Genomic DNA, 26123 nt, shown 5'->3' with positions numbered 1-26123 from the left:
TGAGCCCGGTATGATATCCAAAACTTGTTCTATGTTTCTGAATATGGAGAAGTTCTGTGAATCCCAGATAAAATATTCACGCATTCAGGTGAAATCTATTCAATATTCCTGAGGAATTAGGGATTACGAAGTATTAAATAAAATCGAAACCGCGTTATAGAAGAGTTGTCGGTACATAAATGAAAATATAAGAAATAAAAATCAGCGTAGTCTCGAAAGAAATCGTAGTGCAGGGAGATAACGTTCAATCGATCTTTCAGCGGCTCATTGACATTGCCGATACCAATTGGAATTCATCCTCAAAAATTGAAGAACCGCTGATCTTAGAGTAGAATGGAGTAGCGTGAGAACGTGTTAAATCGCGGAAAAGCTCGGAGTTTGTCGCGTGCCGGTTGAATTCCCGAGCGGACCAAGTAGTTGCGGAGCTAGGTGAAGAGTAATTCATCGTCGCGGCGAGAGAGCGCACGCGGCTCCTCTCTTTCCGTCTTCTTCGAGGGAGGAGGGTCTGGCCTCTGTTGTCTGGGAGCTGCGGTGGCGGCATTGGCGGCGGCGTTTCTCCCTGGCGACCCGGCTTTAGCCGCGCGTTACCCGACCACCGGCACCGGGATTGGCCCAGTTTATCCCGCTAATGGGAAATATGTATAAAGTTCTACAGAAGTAAGCGGGTAAATGAAATTTAACAACCGTGCGGCCTGCGCCGCGCCGCAGCTATAGGTGCGATCCGAGGCGCGTTCGCGTTCTCCGCGCGTTTTGCGTTTCGCGTTTCGCGTTTTGCGCGCGACTACAAACCATGCGTAATAAAACACGGAAACTTGTCGGCGGAAAAAGGTTGGACGCGCTTTTCACCGTGGTGCACGCGTTAACGTCTCGCGCACGTCACGTTAATTTACACTTTTGACCCTTATGTCTCGTTCTCGCGTCAAAGTCCGTGAACCACCATGTGGAAACGACACTTAAAGTTGGCGTTAGGCGTTTGTTTGTTTCGATACGCGTCGCCGCACCGCGCCAGGCGTGCAGCGTTTATCAAAAATCAAGCCCCGCGGGGTTCTTTACGGTTTCCGAGATCGAACGACGGGTTCCCGGACTTGAATTCGCGCGATCTCGTTCTTTCTATAGCTATTTCTTTCAGATACGACACATAATGCGTAGTCTTGATGCAGCGGGCACGCTGCATTTAATGGGCTATGACGGTGATCGAATCATTACCGAGACAAACGGAAAACTTAAGAATAGCTCGCCGTTGTAAACCCAGAATGTCAAGATCGATAAATGTATTGACCAATTATCGAGCGACGAGCCGATCGGTCGCGAGACCTCTGTTTTCCGCGTGGTTGCGTCGTTTTTTATCGGTTCGCGCGGAAAATGATTTTTCGCATGGCGCGAGGATAGGAGGTCGAATTAGCAGTCGATAAATCGTCCGATCGAGGGGCTAGCGGCGCGAATCGATCTCATAGATTCACTCGGGTCGGATTATTACGAATTAGCAGCGAAAGCGAATGCGATTTCGGGCAATTTTCCGAGTCGCGTCGCGCGTGCCGCAAAACGTCGATACCTTATAAATCGTTGCGTAATTATTACGTATCGTCGCGCAATTATCCCCGGTGCAAAGCTGAAAACGCGAGCGCGAGCGCGTGCACGGGCGCGAGAGCGAACGCGCGACGGTGTAGCAGAGAGTAGACTCGTTTCGTCGGTTGGTTCGGTTAGTCCCGGATTATCGCGATAATTATCCTCAGAGAATCTCGAAGATATAGAGCGGGACGGCGCTGCTCGGTGGCGAATAAACTAGAATGCCGGGTGGGTCTGGGGTATCGTGGTCGTCGAACAAGAACAGGAACAGGAACAGAAACAGAAACAGAAACGGGAGCAAGAGATAACGCTGTTCATCTTTCTCGCGTATAAACCGAGGTAAGTACCGGAGGCGGGTGGGCTGGGATAGGGATCGGTAGCGCGCGCGTTTGCCCTGTCGTAAATCGCGAATGATTCCGCTAAATTTCCATCTCGTCGAATGCGAAAGGGGATAGCAGGGACCGCTGTTGGATAGGATAGGGGTTGGGTCGTCGATGGTGCCGGTGGATGGATAATGGCCAGGGTGAATGATAATGCCGCGTGCACATTGTACCTTCCCGAGCGTCGCGCTCGGTTTCTCTACCTCTACAAGGTGTACAAAGTGCCCCATCGTCGCCGAGCGATAACGCGTCGAGTCGCGTCGAGTCGCGTCGAACCGCGCGTCGTGTTTCTCTGAGGTCTGCCGTCCGCGAAATTTTCGATCTCGATCGACTTCGGGAGCGCGATCCGCAGCCGGCTCCGATATAATGCGATCCCGAATCCACGATGTACGAGGACGAGCTATAAAATGAGCCATGTAAAGACTGGTAGCCAGAATACAGCCGGGCGCTTCTCCAAAACCCGGTATTACGAAAATTATGGAGACGGCGAGAGTGCGGGCAACGGCAACGGCAACAGCAACGCGAGAGGCGTATCACGCGCTTCGTTCTTTTTATTTCTGTACGGTCACCCTCTTAGAGACCATTTAAGGAAGATAATGCAACGAAATTTCGCTAGCTGCCCGTTACAGACGCGAGACCGAGTTGGCCGATTATACGACGCTGATCGAGACGTTTGACGTCGTTTGTCCTGCTCCCAACACCGTAATTCAGCTAACGTATAGGACAACAGACATTAGGTGTAAAAGACGTATCGCTATTAGCGAAGAGAGCGTCGGTTCTTCGTCCTTGCAGCTATAAGGAACCATACATTAGATTTGGATTAAAGATATGAATATCTCAGCGTGTCTCGTGCGAATATTTATGCATGTCAGTTTGCTATACCAATCGATGGCGATAGTAAAAGCGTCAGAGTGTCGATGACTGTGTCGGAGAGAAAGGAAAAGAGAGAGAGAACATTCTTACAAAAAATTCCGGCACACGTGACGCGCAGCTGTTCATTTACGGTGGTTTGACCGCATTTAAAACAACTCGAAGAGTTGTCGTCGTTACCGATTTCCTACAAATTCGCGTTCGGAGGCAGCGATAAGCATTTTCGGTGCACGACGACCGTCTCGGAAAGGAATAAACGGGAGGAAAGGATCGAGGTACGTGTACTTAACTGGTCTTGTGCGGTGCACGGCTCTAGCAATGGCGAGTCGGTCACGAATACCTAATCAATAATTATTACCGCGATACTCTCTATTTTTGCGTCCTGGCCCCCTTCGCGTTCTCGGAGAAACCTTCGTTTGCCGGAGACCCGCGAACCCACCGCTGCCACCGCTCCCTCTTCTCCACTATGTATACCTCGTCCTCCGCCTCGTCTACCTCCTCTTCCACCACCTCCTCCTCCTCCTCCTCCGCCACCGCCGCCGCCGCCTCCTCCTCCTCCTCCTCCTCTTTCTCCTCCGTTTCTTCTCCCTACGTGCACCGTGCCGCCATATTTGCATATTTATAAGGGAATGTAATCGCAGAGCTCGGTTTTCGCCGCTCGTCGCTCGCTACCGTGGAAAGAATTCTCGCAAGATGGCGGAAAGATTCGAGGCAGACATGCGATCCGATTTCCTGCTCTCCCTACCGATACCTTCCCGAACAACAACGTATCATCAGACCGACCGATCTAGAAGAAACAATCGCTGCTTCCTCCGCTCCCGTTCTCACCGCGGAAACGCGCGAGTCGGCAGCGAAAAAATACCGGGAGCCGACGGACGAATACTAATGTCGTCGACAGTCTCTCGTATCTCGAATCTCGAATATCGAATTCCCCCTTCGGTTTTCACGTTTTCGGCGATAATTTCCGCGGAGGGTCCGGTCGGTCAACCAGTGCGGCGCTCTCTATCCTCCTTGATGCTCGACGATCGATCGATCGATCGATCATTGGCATCGCCAACACCGAGCGACTAGGCCTCTCGGGTTTGCTTACCAGCGTGTAAACAGGCAGAAAAGAGGGCAGAGGGGAACATCGCGTTCCCGCGTGGAGAACAAACGGGAGAGCGAAGGCAGAATTCGAAGAAAGAGAAGCAGAGTGAACGGTTCTCCGCCTCGATCCTAGAGTTCTCTCGCGAGTTCCTACGTACGCTCGAACCACTTTGGCTCTATCGTTCGGCCGATTTAGAGACGTGCCAGCGGATAAGTGGCAGTTCCTCCGCTCGCAGGAACATCGAACGCGTTCCTGTTCACGTGGCCAAGTCGTTGCTGGCTGGTCTTCGCTACAACGGTGAACAAGCTACCGTACAAAACCGGCGAGTCACGACCGGCTCGTTACCGACCGATACCCCTCGATATGGCGAATCATGGAATCATGAAAATCATCTACTATTCCACCGAATCACAGACCTCCCCTTCTCTACCGATTCGCCTCTGATCACTCCCTCTGGCCCGGACAAGTCTCTGGTTGCGAGTTCATTTCCGAGCACCAACGTTCTAGCAACGGATTCGTGTCTATTTAGCAGAGGCAATTCGCCTGACGCGTAATTTCGTAGCCCGCAGTTCGCCACAGGAACCCCCCCTTCGGTCCCTCCCTTTTTGGAACTTCTTCAGAAAGAGCCAAACGCGATTTTCTGTTCGCGGCTGTTTTCGCAACACCCCCCCGACGCCAATATACAATAGGATCGACGGTTATCCTTCTAATACCGTCTATAATCTAATTTCAATGGAGCAGAACGCGGCGAATAGGGTGGAAACCCCGGGCGGGCCCATTCGGCCGATCGGAAATGAAATTTCGATCGACGAAAGAGGCTCGTCACCGCCCGGAGAAACCTAACCTACAATTCGCATTAGGCAGCAATTTTTGCGCGACGGGCGGCCTTCGCTGTTGCACAAAGGCGGCGACGATTTGCCCGTGATCCACGTTTTGCCCTCGTCGCCGCAGATTTCGCGATCGAGGAGAGACGCGCGGCGCATACGGCACGCATGATAAATTGGATATTCTGACCTTACACGCGCGTCACCTATTGCGTCAAATCATTGTCATATACATAAAGTCGCCCAAAGACAATCGCTTTCTCTGCGGCGATACCACGGATTAATTAGCATACGGGCCGATCACCAGCGACTCTGTTGCTGCATGTCATACCGTAACGCGCTGTAACACGGCTTACTGCGCTCATTAGCCGCAATCGATTACCTTTTTTTTTCCGCGCGGCGCCGCCATTTTCTATATGTTTCGCTAGCCGGACGCCGTATCTGCGCGTACCGGGATCGTAAAAACAATAATAAAGGCACAGGGCGCTGTTCCCTGCGCTCGTTGCGAGAATACGTTGCTGAGATAAGCAGGAGATCGCGAACGTTCGTCGACAACGCCGGGAACGCGGCCGCCATTTGCGACTATCGTAACATTTCTAGTAATACCCCGGGGATGATTCTCCGCGGGGTGTGGCCCACGGGAGGTTGGAACCCCGCTGGATAAAAGGGAAATGCGATTACTCGGTTAACAGACCGATTAGAAAAACCATTCCCGATCCGGTCACCGACGGACGATCGAAAGAACGTCGATCTTGCTCTACCCCTTCGATGGAAAATCCGAGGTAGTGCATCGTTTCAATATTGAAATTGAGTAAACGGGAAGGGAAAGCCATCCGGATTGGAGTATCGAGGGTGGCTGGAGATGGTGCATCGCGATGGGACGGATCAAGAGACGTTTAATCGTCCGTAAACCGAGTGTAAGCAACTTCGGGCTCGCCGAGTCGTGAAAACCGCGTGAACAGCCGGTTTTCGGGCAGCGTTAGGTCGTAGATTCGTCAAAGGGGCCGTCGAGGATGAGGCTCGAAACGAAAGTGAAGACGTACTCGTTTCCGAAGCAAACGGAACGGGAATCTTCCCTGCAGAAGCTTGACGATGCCCGGCGATGCGCAAAACACTGGACTTCCTATTATTTACATACAATCGAATCTATCGTGCATAAATTTCCATACAGTAGACAAGTAGGTCATCCATAAGCGATACCAGGGAATATACTATATAAAATATTAACGCAAACAAACATATACATAACCCGGCTTTCGCTCGACCTCAAGATCGTCGACGCGTTCACGCGAGCCTTTTCGTTGACCAAACAAATCTTAAAAGAGATACGATTAGCTTTGTCATATTGCTCGAGATCATCCCGGTAAGAGAGTCAGCAAAGCTATCTGGAGAAGTCGCAGGTGAAAGTGTCATTCTGAAGAGAACTGAGAGACTTGAATTGTACGTGCATGATCAGAAAGGTCGATGGAATTGACCCCTTCTCACATCCGTCATTTCAGGTGCAACATTTTAACATGTTACCCGACAGTTAAATTTTCTATTTAGTTATTTATTATGCAGGCGAATACCCATTGATATGCAATATTGAAAAACACCGCTTCAGTTGTCATAGAATTACACATCGTCAAGATAAAATTGATAATAAAGTACGAAGGCAGTCATAGATTGTAAATTCAGTTTCTAAACAAAGAGATTTCAGCTCCAAAGGTTTCCAATTTTGGTGAGTTTAGCATAATGCTAAAATGATTTCCACTGGATATAATATCAATAATAATACCATATTTAAACATGAGTGATTGATACGAGATGATTCATGTATACTGTGTAGAAGATGTAACAAGAATGATAGCTGCATGAAAGTTGTAAGAATTACGTTTGCTCTCTGAATACCTCGAAAAATAGCTTAAATTGTAGTAGCGTGATTTTAATAGTAGAGTAGAAAAGGAAAAATACGAACAGCTTTGACGTGAGGATTTGGAAAGGTGGTGTTGGAGACTGGTGAAAATGGTGGAGTACTAGAAACATAAAAACTATTATAAAAAATATGGACTTGCGAGGTTATGTGGGGAATTATTGTTCTCCTTAATATCTAACGCCTAGAGTCTAGAGTTTTCCGTCCTGAACCTTATTGGGTAATCGAAGATCTAAATTCGATATCGCAAGATATATAAGATATGTTAGATCCAAACAATTATATTTCATCGAAACCTTCTCCATTCTCTAGTGTCTAATCTAGACTCTTAGATCATCCCCAAAAGAACCCCACAAATGGAGAAGCTTAGGATCATTCATAATTTGTTTGAGAGCTTAGGGTGAAAGCCGACATAGGTGTGAAGAATACGAGGTGTCGACAGGTGGGTAACAAGGTTTCGTCGGAGGACTGTGTACAGGATATGGGGTCGTTTTCGATTGACTTTTCGCGAAATATAGCCGACGGACGGGAACGGGCACGGAGGGGAACGAAAAGGAATAGGAGGGGACATAAATATTAATATAATAGCACTGATTGCGCTAGATCGCGGCGGGTGGCGTGCGGCGCGCGACGTGCGAGGGAACAACGCGCTGCAAATAACGCGCGACGGATAGAGACGGCATGGCATCGAGGAGGAGAGAAACGAGGGATCGACGGGGAAGCAAGCCGGTTGGGGTGGTTCTGGGTTATGTCCGGTAGCATAGTGACATATCCGAGAGGAACGAGAGGGTCGGGATCGCTGCCGTTGAGAGGAACGAGACAGCGGATCGCCGCCGCTAGAAAGAGAGGACGAAGAAGCCGGAGCAAGCAGGAAACAACCGAAATGAAAATCAAAACGGCAAACGAGAAGGAGCGAGCGAGCGAGCGAGCGAGCGAGCGAGCCGAACCGAACCGAACCGAACGCGAATTGAAAAGAGTCCGCGAGATGGGAGGAGAGCGAGAGACGGATTATAAGCGAGCAGAGGGAGAGAGAAAGGGGGAGAGGGAGAGGGAGAGGGAGAGGAAGAGAGAGAGAGAAAGGTCGGCTCGCACAGGGTGCGAACGCGTTCCACCTCGAGCGTCGGGAGGTTTTCCGGGGGCGAGGGTGGCACCACGGGCATTAAATATACACGCTGATTTGTCGTCCGCGGATTGTCACCTCTGATAGCTTTCATTTTGTTGTATATCGGCGGCGGCCGCGCTCGCCCCGCGTAGCGCGCGCTACGCTTTTCGACGTAATTCGGCCCGCTTGATTGACTTTTCAGCTGGCCTTTATGGCGATATTCGTTGCGCGAAACCCGCTACTACCCTGCCCACCGAGCCCCGCAGGCCGCGTCTCCCCGTCCTACCCTGCCCTAGACACCTCTACTAGATTTATCGGACAGAGGACGCGTGTCCTACCAGTTTTTCGTTCGGACGCAGCCCGTCAACGAAGCCCTGACGCCTGCCTGACTTTTCGTCACGAACCAGAAGCCCGCGGCTCCCGTTCCCAACGGCGACGTTGCTCGACAAATGCTCGATCGTTTCGACTCGCCATTCCCCGGGAAACCAAAGGATCTACATTTGGATCGCCAGGCATCGAACTTCACCGAAATGTCACACAAAGTATTTCGAAATGCGCCCCTTAGAGAACAAGTCCGCTGATAATTTCATTTTCTTCCGCATCGACATTGATACCGCAATTTAAACTATAGAAGACTATAGAAGATGTGACAGTACTGTCTAAGTCCCGATCGAGTTTCAAGATCGTGCACGAAAACTGTACAAGCGGGATAACTATTTTATTAATGGAAAGATTCCGGAAAGGGGAAGATGTTGTGGAAGATGCTGTCTGACACTTTATCTACCGGGAGTCTACTTATAGACTTCGCAATCGATCGCACGTGATAAGGAAAAAGCTTTAAACTCTCATATTGTATAATTTTGGGAGGAGTCAGTAGATTAACAAGTGAAAACAATTCACAGTGCCAAAATAGTTCTACAGCTTCCATTTCTAGCCCATAGGCTACAACATCGGTCTCAGCGGTGGTTTCCTTCACGCTTACTCCTCTTCCTCTTTCGTGATTTTTCTTATACACGAGCACGAGTATTTAGAAAATATATTAGGTTGTGTTACATATACCACAGTCTCCTATTAAAGAATGCAAACAGATTTAATACACTGGCCAATAGAAAAGATAAAATGGAAAGCATGTGTTCCCGTAAATACTCCGAGGCAGAGTACGCCAAGGGTACGTTAAGTATATACGCAGATAAAACCAAAGAATCGTTCTAAATATTTTCCGAAAGCTTTTAGACGAGGTGAATCGAGCGAAGAATCGCGAAGCAAATTGATCGATCGACGACGGTCGCGCTATGTATCGCGAGTTTCTGCAGGAAAACTTATCGCGGTGTTTTCGCGATCCGCGCAGCTCGTGTTTCCTCAACATCTGACCCGCGGCGATTTTGAATAATATACCGCGTGGCGCGCATTTGTTTTAAATCGCTGGAATTCCGCGGGTATTGTCCATCGCTGAAAACAACGGTCGGCGATTCGCCGTTGTATTCCACGCACGACTCGTTGCATCGCGCGCGGAGAATAAACACTTCTTTCTTCGGTTCCCAGAAATTCGATGTCCGCCCGGCAACTGCGCCCCGTTAATTGCACCCGCGTTTTCTCGACGGTTCGACGGAAGACGGACTTGCGACGATGCTGTACATCCCCGAAACGACGACACCTACTCCCTGCTCCGTCGGAACCGTTTCGTTTCGTTTCCGGTAATCACAGCGGGGCAAAAACGTTTTTCTGTAGCTTCACCGCGCAGCGCAGCGCGGCGCGGCGCGGCGTAAGACGGCCGCACGGAATCCTCGATACCGTTCGGCGTGCTTTCTGATCGTAAAAGTTTTACCGTCTCATCCGTGTACTTGCAACGTTAAAGCTGCAGTAACCCTTTCGAGCGCGCAATTAGAGCAACCGTAAATTTTAATGTTTGCCATTCGAAATGAATAAGAACGGAACGGGTAGAAGAAGAGGAACGCTACGCGCCGACTGCCGCGGAGAAAACGATTTCGAGAAGAATCGAGGCTACGCGCGCTCCAGTAGAAAACGAGGGTCCGCGTCTTTTCGACGGAATCGAAGGCGAGGAAAATGCGTTCGCAACGAAGCCGGAGAGGGGGGGGGGGGGGGGCACGTTCGCCTACTCGAGGCGGAAGCAAAGAAGGAACGGCACAAAAGGGTTCTGGGGGTCTTTCGCCCTCGCTACTTACTCGCTTGCTTGTTCGCTTGCTCGCTCGTTTCCTCGCTCGCGGCTACGCGATAACGTTACGCGACGGTTATTGGAAATAGTCTGGTCGATCTACCCCACAGTGAAATACACACAGCCCGGCGAGCCTACGTCATACCTTGGCGTATGTACATTATTCATAGCCATCGGAGAAAAGGGCGCCAGCCGTATTACGTATGCCACGGGTTATTATGCCCTCTAAATGTTTAATGTGTTTGCCTTCCTTCTCCGGCCACCGATGTGGCTTTATGTTTTACTAACTAAATTACTATTTTTCTTTTATCAGTCCTTCAACGTTACCTTCATCGATTCGTCGCGGTTCTCGTACTTCTTCACCGTCTCGTTTCCGTTTCTCTGGTGCCGTACCGCGGTGTCCCCTTGATCACCCCTCTTGCCACCCGTTCCCGATGGACATTATCAGGTTTTATACGCCGTTTATCCAATATCTCATCATTGTTCCACGGTCTGTTTGCCTTCGGTGGACCGCGCGCACCGTCGCCGACCAAAGAGGCTCCAATACAGAAGTCGAATTTCAAGTTTTTGTCATTCGGTTACACGTATTTCAACAGCTTCAACCGCTCAATGGTGTTCTAGCAGTGACATTTTTTCCGTCATCGGCTCCTTTCGCCATCGAAGTCTCCTGATCTCGAACCACAAAATATTTCCACACGAATACAAGAATATAGAGTATAGGTTGCGAACACATCTGCGAGAATATGGGACCAATTTCGAGAGGTTTTCCAGAATAATAGAATTTCAGCTACCAATGCAAACCTGAGGAGATGAAAGAAGAAGATACCAAGAAGAAGATACGGCATTAACAGTAGCTTCGCACCGTGGACCACGTCGCTCAACGTTCCGATGAAGAATAGCTGGCAGCGACCGATTATCAGCAAAGTTAGCGTACACTGTCCCATCGTTTCAAAGCCGATCGACTCCCGAGTCGCGCCCCAGCAGGGGATAAAGCCGACTCGACAGACAAATAAATCGCTGGCCGGCGGGCAGCGGTGGCTGGCTGTTTACGAAATTAATATCGCATGGACGTTCCTTGAGAATGCAACGGATACGGAGGATGCGAAGAGAGGATGGACGGGGTCGTTAAAACCGCGGATCCGCTAAAACGCACAACACCGAAACGCGGAACCCGCCGGAAAGTTTGAAATTTACTGCTCGACATATTGGCTGCGAAAGCACACGAAATTAAGGCTAGTAAAACACTTTCCTGACACCTAGTACGCCTCTCGCGCTGCGCTGCGCTCTACCAGCCCACCTCTACCCTTCGGCAAAACGGCTGTCTCTCGCTGTCTCGGACAGACCGGACCCGAATAGTTCGTTCGTTCTGCCAAACGGACGACGAAGCCCACCGATAACTCCTCCTTTGTATTTATCAGCATCCCCACTACCTCTGTGACGCAAACATACTTTCCGTCGGTTAGTTTCGACGTCTGTCGTGTGTCGCAGTAGTTAGCACTCAGTGAAACAAGATGGAATCACAGACTATTTTCTGCAAGTCAGGAAAGTTGGAGAATTTACTTCAGCGATCAAGAAATTCCTGCCGGTAAAGGTGAAGTAGAAATACCACTAGGTCTATTAACCCCGTACACGATAACAAGACAGACCTCTGACGAAGATTTCGTCTAAAATGTACCGAATGGAAATGTTATTCTCTTCCCTTAAAACTTGATTCACCTGTTAACACAATCTTAGAATGATAATAAATGATGACATACTCGGAACACAAAATTACTTCGTTCTATCAGGAAAATTATTATTAACCACTTGCGGTACTTTGGCAAGACATATTCCAGATGAAGATTTATAATATGAATATTATTCCGTTATTTTAAGTCAGAATAAAATTCTGTTCCTTTGTCATGAATATATACAATATTCAAGTAAATATAGACACACAATGAATATAAATTTTCTTCTCGTTCCAAGGAATAAATTAGAATCAAAAGAATTCAAACCATTGTAACTAAGAAGAGAATGACACAGGCAGCGGTGAAGGACAGAGAAATAATAATCAGCGTAGCTGTGAAAGAAATCGTTGGGGCTAACATTTTGTTCAACGAGATTGATCAATGATCCTTTCAAAAGCAATGATTCGAAGCCGATTTTGCAGTTTTCCAATGAATTTTGCAACGGCAGGTTCAGTAGTTAACCAACGCGATATTACAGGTGGCAGAAAATTGCTAAAGTTCGTCACATAGTATAAACGCATAAAAATCCGCGGACTACCCCTAACAGAGATCTGCTACCTCGCCGACCCGCTGCACAGAAAGCATTTTCCCTTTTTCTTACATTTGATTGATTCTTGTCGAACTTCTTTTCCTCTTAGTCCCGTTACGTTTCGATCAAGCTCACACAGAAATTGCCCCTCGGGGCACTGACCCAGCTCCGTGAAAATCGGAGCGACGAAACCACGCCCATTCTCGGATCCATTCTGAATCGCGAGATGCATAGTCTTCTATCGCAACCTATAAACTATCGTTTCGAAATTTTGCGTGCCGTTTGAAATGAAAATTCTTGCCAGCGATTGACAGCCAATGGTTGCATCGAAAATAAAAAATAATGGTCAAACGACGATCGCGCGCAGTTGCTTTCTCGATCGAAACGTCGCAACGGTTTTCAAGCATATCCAAAAGAAACATCGCAACTCCTCGAAAGCTATTTCTCTAGTGGACTTTCTTTTCTCTACAAATTACAATTGCACGTTGTACAATAAGACCGCGATCACATGAACGTCGAGATAACGATAGAGTAATATTTCTCGGTTGCAGACGAAAATCAACGTTCACGCGACCGTGGTCGAAACCCTCGTAAAGCAATGCAAAAGCGACGGCGACATTTCTTTAAAACATCTAGGGCTTGCCAGCAATCGTCAACTTTGATGGGCTCGCACGAATTTGTATAATGTCTTAACTTCTCGGAAGATAAATTTGCAAGAAGATTAAATGCACTGCACGAAGAAAATCCCATATAATTATCCTTCGCGGACGAAGATTTATCAAAATACATTTCGCTCCTGTTTTAGATGCTATTTTCATCCACGATATCGTCCTTATTCGGTTTCGAAATAGCGGATTTTCTTGGATCCAGACGAAAATTGTTTTCTGCAATATGATCGTATCGTTGAACGATTCCTCTGGTTACAGCGAGATATTAATCACTGTTTAGCTCAATGTGGCGAGGTTTATAAGGATTTAGTCAAAAACCAAACACGATTGTTAATTACGGATGTCATTAGCAAGCTACTTCAATGCAAAATTGTCACAAATTAATCAATTATCGAACCAGAAACGCTTCTAATACTATCGAGTGATGAAAGTGGAATCCCATCAACTAGGAAGAAGTGATTAATAATATATATGTGATAGTGATAATAATTAAACATTCCGGCAAAGTCTATACGCATTTTGTAATTCTAGTTCCTATAACATTAATCATAATTAACTTGATATATTCGTTACTTCGTGAATTGACTAATATCTTTTACGTTTTTCTTCGTATTTTCTTCTTATTCTGATCTTCTTACTTTCGCGGAATTCTAAGGAACCAATCTTCCACGTACATCGATGGATAAGTGTTCTAAAATTATTTTTCTACAGAAGTAAACAATATACCAGCTGTCATGTGCATTACAACAAGATATACAATCCTGATTACGCTACTATCATGCCATTCGTCATGAAAAGGTTAAAGTTACCGGATAACTTATGTTTGATCAAACACGTTTCACAACCGCAATTCCGAAATAGGATCGCACTTATTTTTAACCTTGATACTTCTACTTTTGCTATTCATCATTTAGTTTTTTGTGACATGCTTCTACATAATATTAACAGATGCAACATTGGAAATTTGCTCTTTCTTGAATATATTACCATATTATAGATTGGAAAATTGAAATCTCTACGTAACAATAACGCATTAAACTTTGATGTATGATTTTTTTCCAATCACTTTATAAAGCTTCGAATGAAAACTACATTGCATATTTTACAATGATACAATTACGTGATATAATAGAACAAGAGCTTTACACAATAGAACTTGTCCTCCGTTTATGATTCATAAGGTGTCTAAAAAGAAATCGTACAACACGTTTAAGAGTGTCGTTGAAACGGGAAAACGTTCTTCTAAACATTTCGATTTGTGAATGCATTATAAATACATTATAAAGCAAAGCTATCTTTAATTTTCTACATGCAATATCATGTAAAATATTTTATGAAAATTGAGCGATGTATTGCGTAGGCTCGGACTGCAAGTCATAAAATAAGTCGGGTCTGTTGTATTAAAACTCGTCTTTAAGAAATTATAGCAATTCGAATATCGACAACCTGTCCAAAATTGAAAACTTAGTGTTCTTCCTAGAGCCACTGTATTTTCGAGCACTATACGCACCGTACTAAAAGCACATTAAAATCGTCGCTTGTCCAGCATCCCTTGTAAGCAGGGAAACGAGACTGCGTTTAACGCGGAAAATGTCTGGTAACTTGGTTAAATCTCCATCGGCGTGTTTGACGCAGCGGCGCGGTTCTTTGAATGGATTTAAAACGGGACTAGGTGAGCGTGGCACTCCTTTATTCGCGTTTCTAACGCCGGTACGTGTCACAGGCCATTCCAATGTCCACGCTTTTAACACGAATCTGTTTAGCCGGGACCGACGGGGTTCCGCTCGCATCGAAATAACGATGCATTCCGAATTTTTTACCGCAACAATATTTGCATTTTTAAGAATAAATTTTGAATGATGCGCTCGCCGAGCGTTTTGATTCGTGCGCCGCGGGATAACGTTTACTCCGGCGTATCTCGCATATCGAATATCCTCGATTGAACTTCCCCGATTTTCCCATTTACGAAACTTGTCGATCAGACCTGCCGATTGGTTCGGTCGCTCGTGTCCCCATAAAAAATGCATGGAAATCGTACCAGACTAAAATGCAATGGGGCGAGATCGCTCGTGGCATCTGTAGGTCGCAAAACTGATATCGAGAGCCGTAACTCGGTTGGCAATGCAGAAATTGTCCGCGCTTTCAGCGAATCGTCGATCATGGATAAATAAGAGCAAAGAGATACAAATTACAGACGTTGCATCGCAGAGTAGATATAAGAATTATTTAAATAATTATTTATGAGAATTATTTGCATTGGAAGAATTAATTGATAAAATAGCCAATCGATTGACCTAAGTCATGGCTAACAAAAAAACTAGTTATAAATAACAAACAGCCGGAAGCAATAAATTAATCAATGAATTTTTTTCAATTAAAACATTCAGTCTACAGTCTCATAAGACTTACACTTTCTGCGCTGCAGCCTGATGTAGTTCACTAGCTGGCCGTTCCATTTAGGTAGAGTCCGCTATTGTACTAGAGCATTTTCTACAGAGTCGGTAATTCAGTAACAAATAAACAGAAAAATGTATTGTATGTAATGTTTGTATGAATTATAAGCCTGTAGAGGTTTTTAAAAAATAATGATTAGTAGGATAAATAAAAAAAAGGAAAAACCGAAAGTGAAAAGAAAGTAAAATCAAAAAACTTACCAGAACGACGAATGAAAAATAAACGGGGGTAACGGGGGTAACTGCAACAAACGAAAAAGTACATTTTAAACAGACGTTTACTCGTTAAATGAAAAGGAAACTTGAATGCGAGTTGTATAATTTTTATTGACAACACATTCTCCGCTCGACTTAACGTTAAAATGATTTACAACGATATGCGTTCACCGATTTACAATTTGTTCCCTAGAACTAAAGTACATGCTGCGCGAACACATCGCAACTACTACATATATTGATGCTGTTGGTCACGCTCATATTTTCGCGCCATGTTTTCAACCCTTTCCTTACTAACGACGACTATAGTCACCTAACGTCAAACAATCGTTATTTTTTTCAGTGGTTCACTGTCCTCAAATCACGAATGAAAGTTATCACTCAGACGATAGTGCTTGGGTCGATTTGGACCCAATTCCTCACAGTTCATCTGACTTACAAGCTTCTGACGATTAACTTAGATTATAATTTACTTTTATTAAATCCAACGACAATGTCGACACTTTTCTGAGAAAAATCATAAAAAAATTGTTTAGAAAAGTATGTAGACAAAGAAGTCAATGGGTCGTTTTCTGAGGGTTAACAGATGCAACTAACCCTTAATTACAATGAACATATTCCTTTGCTTGTCGTACACAGATTCTAAGCAAGAAAATCAAATAGTCGGTGATTGTTCGCCAACAACGGTCTACCACGAAGAAATTCGGAATTTAATCGTCTGTAGTCGAATTCGGAAAGATCAAGTTTGCATGGAACTCGCGCGGTACACAACCACTTGTGGATCCAAGACACGAGAGATACGCGTGTCCCGACGTCGGTGATCGAGGGAATTTATCGCGCGACTGAGATCACACGGAAGCTGCGTCTTTTCTCGAAAGCACGCGTATATCTCTCGCGAAAACCGATATATATATACGTATATACCGAACGGTCCACGAGGACAGAGAATTTTCGTCGAAAAATCGACGGAGGTTTGTGCGTGTATGCGTGTGTCAACGCCATGTCAAATTTCGACTCGTGTTGCTCGGCAAAAGTAGAAAGAAGTCGATGATCTTACCGGTACTGAACAAACGGAAAATCACGGGTTCCTTGCAACGATCGCCAACAAAAATTTCACACGGGAAAACAACACAAAATTCACAAAACATTCGGGACCTAGCGGCGAGACGTTTCGCGCAGACAACTGCATGTATACACAGTCGACGGTGCTGCCACGCAGTAACCACGGCGCAAACAAGACACACGACTTGAACCGCGCGCAATTTCAAATATTTAATCTATTCGGCATAGTGGAGCGATAGACGGCGTTGGACAATTCGAACAGAACCAATCATTGTCTTTCCCGCATATTGCGAGAAACATTATAAGGCACATTTATTTATTTACACTAGTAATTTCGTTGCATATTTCTTAAACAGTTTCAAAATATATTAAAAATCAATTTACCAATCATAATTCACTAAATAATGGACGACAGATAATATGAAAGATTCAAGATTCTCAATATTTGATTGGCATTAACATTTCACCTACAGGAAGTCTATTCCAAGCACTGTGTCATAACCTCGATCATTTTTCATTATGTAATATATATAGAACGTTTCCAGTAATATATGTATATTTTTCTAAACCCAAGTTTAGCAGACAAAGAGAACTGGTAACCCAGATGTAAATATTGCGCGAAAGGTCCGTAGGAAAGGTTACATTTTTGTCTCTCCTTTTCCCCCACGTCTCCCCTCCCGTAGAAATATAGATTACCAAGGGTGGCAAGAGACAGAGACAACGAAAAGGTGTGAACGGACAACAGCTCGTGGAACAGAGAAGGTTCGGCCATTCGAAAAGGCGTCGACGTAAACGCGAGGGCAGAAAACGAAAAGTATGGATCGAAATAAATAGACCAAGTATCGAATAAAGGGAAGCACGTCGAGGGGTGGCTATGCCGAAGTGGAAGGGAGGGAGCGAGAGAGAGAGGGAGGAAGAGGGAGAGATTGTGGCGGTGGTGGAAGCAGTGGCGCCTTTAAAGATGGCTTCCGTGGGTAGCGCGCCGTGTTGGGAGCAAACGGGAAAATCGTCGAAAATCTTGGACAATTTCGCGAGTATCGGTTGAAACGGGGTGTGCTGGCTGGTTCGTGCAGAGGAGAAGGAACGGGTTCGCGAGGGTGTGTGCTGTGCCAGTCCGGAATAGGAAAATATGACCGTGGCTCGAGAATCTTCGGCCGATTGAAGAGGGGAAGAGGAGTTGGTCGCGTCGCATCGCATCGGTCGGCGTGATGCGGAGAGAGCAGACGAATCTAGCTGCGCTCGTCATACTACCCCGTGTCGAGTGACAGCCACGCTTACGTAACGGATTATTCTCGCTATGATAACGATATTCCAGCCGCGGACACGAAACAAGAAACTATTTTACCGGGTTATTCGCGGCGCTGGCCAGCAGCAATCCGCTCGAAATAAGCATCGCGACTGACCTGAATTTCCACTGTCTCTCGTCCCGATATCGCGTGCTACGAGAACGCTGCCGTTGTCGGCCTGTTTCTTCTCGCCGAGCCTCGAGAGCTGCCGGGAAACCCAGTCGTCGGTCCTTTTCGAGCTGGAATGAAATTATGACAGCGGCGCTCGTCATGGAAAACGTGAATTGGGATCCCGGTGAGTAATCGTTATTACATCCGCCAGCAAAACCTACCTCACCGGAGCGAACCGTGTTTATCGTTTTATCTGGTCCACTGTGGTTCCGTTCAACCGTCATTTGTTTTCGTCGACGTTTATCAACGACAAGCGCTGCGTACCGACGTTGAGATTTTGAAAATAACGATGCCTCGTGGTGCGTCGCGAAGGCGTGGATTTTTACCGGTTACGTTCGTTCCGGTTCGGTGGCGTTCGGTTCATTTCGGTTCGGTTCGCGGCGGATCGGTTCGGTTCGCCTCGATTGAACGCAATTGTATTTTACGCACGGAGAACGCACCGCGTTAGACAGGTGCTCCGTGGCTATTTCTGTCTGCTACCAAACCTCAATTTTACCTGTTATTAAACCTTACCAAATACTAATGATTGTCACCACTGGGTTAGATTTATGTCAGAGCAAAATTTAACATTGTCTATGGTCGTTTCTATACACCAAGGTTCTCTATTTGGAAAAACGGGTCATAAATTTAATTCCATTAGTATCATCCCTTTTATTGTTGTTAGAATATACTCATTCAATAATATTTCACATGACTGCCGCAAGAGTTATTTATAATCCTACCCGATGTTATTGTTTTTCTAACTTCAGTAAATGTATAGTTTTTGCAAAAGTTTTATACGATGCTATCGACCAAGGAAATAGGGGTGGATTCGAAAAAGCAGCATAACAAGTTATCCCTATTTTTTTTATCAACATCATCGTGGAAAATTACCACAAAAATTATAGATATATAAAAATTAAATACAATTAACAATGACAAAGAAATCTTAGATCTACCAGACTATTCAAAACGCCTCACATTGTTTATTTTACACGCGCTACTATATGTTTCTCACACTCCTTATTTATTTTGGTTCACATTATAGTAGAAACGAATGCAATCTTCGTATTTTTACTAATGATGCAACAAACTGCTGTTACTTTTCCTGTTTGTTAAATCGGAGTACCATTTCCCTCGAGTTCTCGTTGTTCCGATTATTCTTGGACTTTATTGCAGCATAACACCCGTATTGGCGTTCACTGCGGCAACAGAATCTTCGTTGGATCGATTTGATTCGACTCGAATCGCGCCCATGTAGGTGTCCATAATCTACAGATCATCCGGTAAACAGGTGAAACGTCGAGGGTTATTCGAATACGCGTATACGAAAGCGTGCTCGACGACAACGAGAAACTTTCAGCTTTCGTACAAAGGTTCGACATTTCGTTTCTTTCCGTAAACGAACAAGGCAAAGGAGAAGCTCGGCTCCGAACGGTCGCAGGAAATTAATTTATCGATCAGGAGGTAAATGTGTCGTGCACCGGACGTTTCCGAGCCATGCTCGAACAACGCTGTCCCGACTCCGATAACAAAACCCCTCTGCCCGATATAATTCCAATAACGAACGAACCCACCGACGAACGAACGAGCAGAGCGGCGTCTTTCATGGTAATTTCGTTGTCTCGTTTTCCAGCGTTGTCCAGGCTCCTGAACTCCCTTCAGGAGAACAAAAGCGAAATACCGAGCTGCACGGACGAGGAGTTCGGCTTCCTCAGCGATCTGCTGCAGTCCAAGGAATTGAACGCGTTGGTCAACGTCCACAATAAAATTGTGAACAATGTCAAGGACGACAAGTTTTTCCCGGTTCTATCCAACTCCATGGACATCGACATCGAGGTTCTGGACCTGTTGTCGACCAAAACGCACATTTCAAAAGAGTGCAAGGAGCTCTTTCACCTTCTCCAAAAGCCGCACATACAGGTACACCAGCGATCACGCCGACCCTCTTTTCGACAGCATACGAGCTAGCTTCTCTTGGATTGTAACAATGGTGTTGTAGTTAGTGATGGGATCAAGTATGTATTTTAAGTAGGTACGAATCCAACTGGATTATTTCGAGTGTTTCACGAGTGCTTCAAAAAAGGAAAGCAGTAGTTTCAAATAGACTCGAATCCAGACGAGAGAATTCGAACCCTTTTATAAATATTTTGTAGAATTTAAACCAAACTTTTATGTCTAACGGACCTCCAAATAGATTTGAACTTTTTACGATTACATACATGTGTATTGTATCATCTTGATATTATAATGAAACCTATACGTATAAGTATAGATGGTATAGAAGTCAAAACGACCAATGATGAGAATAATACTGTAGGTTCGAGTCTTTCCAACATCGAACGATTTCGAACATACAGATACTCATCCTAGAGTTCAGAATCAACTTGTACAAAATTATTGCATAGCAAGTATACTTAATGAAACTTAACTGTTTTTAGCAGTAATCGAAACCAATGAAACGAAACTTGGTTACTGAAATAGACTCGAAAATATGAAACTTGATCCCACTCTAAGTTGTCGTCCTCTTATTAAAAGACATCCTCGTATTCTTCAGTGGCCATATTCTTTAGAAGCAAGTACATCCTTGTTTTCGATAAGTTGCGAAGGTCGACGAAGCTAATGTAATTGTTGTCGAATCACCGACGAGGAATTGTAGTCGTCTTCGGTCCTTCGAACAAGACGCTGAAAATGGATGCACCGATTAGAGCCCGGTTTGTCACAGGGTCTTTTGTGCGCACACGATGCGGTCGCCCAGAAAGACTACTACCCTCGTTTGCCAGAAATCCCTCTGGAGGTGGACGAAGACGAGGAAACGGTGAAGATCGTGCAGTTGGTGAAGTCGAACGAGACCCTGGTACGTCACAGATAGGCCTTACACTTGTCCGGTGCTTACTTTTGTTAGAGTGTCTTTGAAGTTTTTACGCTCGATTAACACGGTAAAGAGAAAGCTTGATTATACATCACGGTCGTGATAGCATTAATAACAGAAGATAGCGAACTGTACTAACGAACTATATATATGATAGTGTAACGTAAACTTGCAACACCGTAAAATCACATCGATTTTGCATGGGAATTGATCCTGATTAATCCTTTGTACCGACGTAGAGCGCGCCGTGGCCCCGTAACACAGTATCTCGTAGTATCAAAAGCGTATCCTGAAGTATCGCGGTAGCGATGCTCAGAACACTTCTCAAGTAATCACGTGTTTCTTTCATCGTCAAACTTGCTTCGAAGTGTGGCACCGGCCTTGAACCGATCGTGGTAAGTCGCCTTCAAGCCGAAACATCTACACAGGCCTGTAACACGTTTCACGCGTAATCACATCGATTTGCAATAACAACGATTAGTTTTGTAGTTGTCATCTCTCATTTTTCTGTTTGGTTCGTTCGATTATTTAGTTCCCGGTTCGATCGGTCCTCTGATTATACACACATTTACACACCTACACGCACACGTACACGCCAGTTCTAATACTGGAATGAGAATAGAGCGTGAACGAGAACCGCGCTGTAAATAGAATACCGCTGTTTTCTCCCCACTCCCCCTGCCCAGACGAATTTATTAATTTCGCTTTCATCTTGATTTTCACACAACCTGCGTCCCATTAGTTTCCGTTGTTCTGTTTGTGATCTTTGCTTGTAAATAAAACGATTTCGCCATCGTAAATCATATTGTTATCCTCTGTTCTTGCCCCGCATGTCCTCGCGCGAGTGTCGAAAATCCCTTGGAGCGATCCGAACGCGATTCGGAAGTTCAAAATTGAGGAATCTCGAAGTTCGTCGTACGTCTCTCGAGGGATTTTCAGCAACGAACAGTGTTTATGTCCGCCAACCTGAACGCGGACGGCTTCAAGCGACTTCGATCGAGCTCGCGATTTCGATTCTATTTCTTTCGTTCTCTGTTTCATTTCGTTTCGATTTCATTTCTCATGAGAAACGGATGGTGCTCCCGAGCACTCGCGTCTCGCAACGCAATCAAAATACTAGCTTGCGCATTCGTGATAGGGGGCGACCTTAAAAACGTGCGAAGTCACCGGCAAGATCGTGATAGCTCGAATAATGCACGGTGGCGCGGCCGATAGATCCGGCCTCATTCACGTCGGAGACGAGATTTGCGAGGTCAACGGCATCAGCGTCGAAGGGAAGACTCCCAACTGTGTTCTCCAAATACTGGTAGGTCGCGCAAACTCTTTCACTTTCTGTCTTATACACTCCTGGACAAGAAAACGACACATTTCTAAACCCTTAGCCGGTAATTTCAAAACGTAAACGACTTCGCAAAATATACTGTGTCATTTTCTTGTCTCGGGGTGCGATGTTGTAAATTGCAAATAAATTATAGTGGAAGACAGGTTTATAAGGGTAAAAGTTGCGTATCTGTTTCCAGCAAAATTCCGAAGGTACGATCACGTTTAAAATAGTCCCGGCGGACAGCAAAGGAGGTTTCCGGGAGAGTAAGGTACGTATCATTGTTGTCGACCTCGTCGAATCGAAAGTCTCGAGAAACATGTTTCTTGGGTTCGACGAGGTTCGTGCTAATCTTCAGCACGTCGGAAAGACGAATGATTCTGTTTGCGCGATAGGTTCGAGTCCGAGCGCATTTTTCGTACAAGGCGTGGGACGATCTGTACATACCTTGCAAAGAGGCTGGACTCGACTTTACCAAGGGTGACGTTCTTCACATCGTCAGCCAGGATGACGCTTATTGGTACGACTCCAATCGCTTGATTCGTTGTTTGTACGCACACGGTACCGAGAATCACGTTCCAATTGCATTCGTTTCGAAATAGGTGGCAGGCGAGACGCGAGGGTGATCGAAATACGAGAGCTGGCTTGATCCCCAGTAGAGCTCTTCAGGAAAGACGAATTATCCTCGAGAGGCAACAGGGGGATGAAACTCGTGACGACAATATAAGTAAGTCGTTCGGTTTCGCGCTCGAACGGGACAAAGTACGTAAAACGATCCTAGCAGCGTTTCCTAAACAAGGAAAAGTTATTCCGACGGAACAAAGGAAAACCTGAGAGACGTTTGGGAAACGTTGATAGTACAAGATCGCGATATTGTTCTTGACGTTTCTAAATATGAATTTGTAGTTTTAGTGAATTTTTGCAAGTCTGGTGGCATGCGCAGCATTAACGCGTTCAGCTAACATTAATGTGTAACGTTAATGCTGACTAAAGAGCGTCGAGAATCGCTACTAGATAGACGATCCTATCGGAGCTGGTCCAGGCTGCTGTTCTTAACGGGTGTTGGCCTGACGACCTAACCGTCGGTTAGGCTTGTGTTCTGTTCCAGTGCCTTTGCCTTCATTGTGCCCCCGTCCCAGTACCTCTTTGCACGCCTCGCCCACAAAGTGCAACTTGCAGGGAGTAAAAACTAAAAAAATCATGTATGTAGCTGCAGAGAACGACGATTTCGACCGAGAAGAAATTCCGACCTACGAAGAGGTCGCGAAGCTCTACCCGAGACCAGGTCTATACCGGCCGGTGGTTCTGATCGGGCCACCGGGAGTCGGCAGGAACGAGCTCAAGAGGCGACTCATGGCCGCCGATCCCGATAAGTACAAGACGCCCGTGCCTTGTAAGTTCGAGTCACCCGTGACCCTTCTCTCGTGCTCGACGACCCAAGCTTCGCGCCATTCTCGACTCCATCGACCTTCATTCTCTCTAGCTAGATATGGGATCCGATTGTCTGCGTTTCGTTTCATCAGTTTCGATTTTGAACACTAGTCAGATTCGACTCCGCTTTGGACACTATTTATTCCATCTCTAATGCCAACACCATTACCTGGATCGCCACGCCTCCCCGGTGACACTCGCACGTTTCTCTTCAGATACCTCGAGACCACCGAGACCGGGCGAGATCAACGGCAAAGAGTACCATTTCGTGACCCGCGAAAAGATGGAGGAGGAGATCGCCGCCGGCAAGTTTATAGAATACGGCGAGTACAAGGGTAACCTGTACGGTACCAGTTCCGAGAGCGTTAGCTCCCTCATAAACGCCGGCTACGTGTGCCTCTTGAACCCGCACTATCAAGCCCTCAAGATGCTACGAACGCCGCAAACGAAGCCGTACGTGATATACATTAAACCGCCGAGGCTCGAAATATTGAAGGAGACTAGGAACGACGCCAAAGCTAGGTCGACCTTCGATGAGCGCAACTCCCGCGGCTTCACGGTAAATATCCCTTCAGTTACTTGAGTATTTGTGGGTAGGCAACAAATACCTTTTGATGTAGGACGCAACAACGTAATAGGGCATTGGTAAAAATGTATTCTACGCTCACACTCTCTAATTGTGCTCTAACGTCCGCGATAACATCATATTCAAAATTTCCCCTCGCTGTAGTCGAAATATATTGCTCTCTGCTCGAGCTTCGGCTTTCGTACTTCCAACGGAGCCAAGATACTAGCCCACAGGGCAGTCTGCCCACGCCTGTCTCGTAGCCTGATCGCGAGTTGATTGCGTTGGTGTTCCGCAGAACGAAGAGTACCATGAGATCCTGCACAGCGCAGCCAGGATAGAGTTTCTCTACTCGCATCTGTTCGACGAGGTGATAATAAATGCTGACCTCCCGATGGCGTTCGAGCAACTGGTCAACGCGGTTCACCGAGTAGAATCGGAGCCGCTCTGGGTACCTGCTTCGTGGGTTCAATAAGTCTTCTGCCGAAGACGTGAATCGGAAAGGAGATCTGTTTGTTATCGATGCTCCCCAAAGCATTTACCAAAGATCGACGATGCTTTTCTTGATGTTTCTCGAGGAAGACCATCCGGTAAACCGCGTCCGGATTCCCTCGTCTACTGTTCTACGATGTATCGAGTTGTCAGACACTTCCAGATAATACCTTCTACCCGTAGACACGAGTATGGTTCCTTCGTTTCCTGTTGGCCCCGTCACCGCCAACCGCTCCTAGGAAAATTATTCGACGGCGCGGGGCCCGACGCCGATGACGGTTTATCGGACGGTTTTTGGGGCTTTGAGAGCTTGTTTTCGGAATCGTTTCGCCTTTCTGTACCGTGCGTTCGAAAGCGTAGATTGTTGACCGCCTCGGACATCGCGCGAGGAGCGAACGCTGCGCACAGCTTTCGATTATTCGCGATGGTTCCGCGAGCGCGCAAATGCAAATTATTCGTAGATCGGCGACAGCTCAGGCTACATCGAGAGGAACGCAAGAACTGCGTTAATGCTCTTACGTAACCCCCGGGATCAACGATTATAAATGGTACCGCCTGGACGGATAGCAAATTTATTATGGTAAAATTCGAAAATTTCGAGAAATAGGCGCGAGCGCACGCGTGCGAGCGAGCGAGTGCTGCTACCACGCATGACCTTTGATCCCAATTGTTGTTGATTGTTGCCAAATAAGTATCGTACCTAGAACATGTGGTGGGAAAAATCACCTCTCACGTTTATTGTATTTTTCACTCGATCAGCATTGCCACGATATCGCTATTTTTTTCATAATTAAAGGGCTACCAGCGCGAGGAAGTTTTATGCGCGCTATCGTGTCGGCGTTGCATTAAATAGCGCTCATCCTCGATGTAAACTCTGTATGTTATCGGAAATATAGCATTACACTTTGAACCACGCTTTAATTATCTCGCACCTTCCCTCTTCTTTTCCCGATTCCATCGCGATCGGCGCGCACCTATCCGTTAGTTAGATCGTCGAGCTAGATCGCTAGGCTAGATCCTCGGAGAATCCACTCGACCTTTACTTCGCGGAGGAAATTGGCTCATTTCCGTTGCAGAACGGTTTTTAAAGAGTTCCGTGACCTGGGTGAGAACTTGGAACGACAAGTACAAAACGTTAGCGTGATCGCGATCATCTCTAAGAACGCCGACTCAACTACGAATTGATCAGTCTTTTTCAACGTTCCATAATCTTCCTTTCATCGTTTGGTATAGGCGGTGTGAATTTTTATCCGACATCATAGTAACGGAACCTTCGTCGCACCAGGCGGTCCGGCTAACGCTGACCTTTTACCACTGCTAATACTAATTTCGTCGAATTCCACGGAGTCGCTGGTTTGCGTAGCACTTTTAAATTTAGTAAGTTTTTACGATTGTCACGATTTTTCAGATGGTGGAAAGAACCGCGGCTAAACG

The 26123-nt window shown here is 46.2% G+C and overlaps 2 protein-coding genes across 6 annotated transcripts in view; one reads left to right on the top strand and one right to left on the bottom strand.

The window, feature by feature from the left end:
• LOC144473590 (protein bric-a-brac 1) overlaps positions 1–16998 on the bottom strand; it is a 267144-nt gene extending 250146 nt beyond the window's left edge. The window contains exons 1-2 of one of the 2 annotated variants that reach the window (XM_078187565.1): positions 16568–16998; positions 15496–15536 (exon numbers count right to left, since the gene is read on the bottom strand). The gene's annotated coding sequence lies outside the window, so the exon portion shown is untranslated. Of the gene's footprint in view, positions 1–10241; positions 10685–15495; positions 15537–16567 lie in introns of those variants that run through there. The other variant, XM_078187566.1, reaches the window with a different exon arrangement.
• Positions 16999–17194: 196 nt separating this feature from the next.
• On the top strand, positions 17195–25599 carry Metro (membrane palmitoylated protein 7-like protein metro). Of its 4 annotated transcripts, none has more exons than XM_078187587.1 (11): positions 17195–18153; positions 19645–19931; positions 20734–20865; positions 21249–21275; positions 22019–22186; positions 22401–22472; positions 22597–22721; positions 22804–22928; positions 23292–23594; positions 23848–24191; positions 24496–25599. In XM_078187587.1, exons 1-11 carry the CDS (start codon positions 18111–18113, stop codon positions 24670–24672), a joined length of 1803 nt encoding a protein of 600 aa, XP_078043713.1. In that variant the 5' UTR covers positions 17195–18110; the 3' UTR covers positions 24673–25599. The 4 variants fall into 4 exon arrangements, with proteins under 4 accessions (XP_078043713.1, XP_078043714.1, XP_078043716.1 ...); XM_078187589.1 differs by having other exon boundaries at positions 17198–18153; positions 23412–23594; XM_078187588.1 differs by lacking the exon at positions 21249–21275.
• Positions 25600–26123: the final 524 nt, after the last annotated feature.

This window comes from Augochlora pura, chromosome 7, assembly GCF_028453695.1.
Source record: "Augochlora pura isolate Apur16 chromosome 7, APUR_v2.2.1, whole genome shotgun sequence".
In the NCBI taxonomy this organism is placed as follows: Eukaryota; Metazoa; Arthropoda; class Insecta; order Hymenoptera; family Halictidae; genus Augochlora; species Augochlora pura.
Note: the sequence above shows the minus strand (reverse complement) of the source record. Positions and strands in the feature narration are given on the sequence as shown.

Bases quoted from the DNA above. Each gene is read 5' to 3' on its own strand.
- Metro (XM_078187587.1), top strand. From the start codon at position 18,111: ATGACAGCGGCGCTCGTCATGGAAAACGTGAATTGGGATCCCG. The intron at 18,154-19,644 runs GTGAGTAATCGT...CTCGTTTTCCAG, and splicing joins AAACGTGAATTGGGATCCCG to CGTTGTCCAGGCTCCTGAAC. The intron at 22,722-22,803 runs GTACGACTCCAA...GTTTCGAAATAG, and splicing joins AGCCAGGATGACGCTTATTG to GTGGCAGGCGAGACGCGAGG.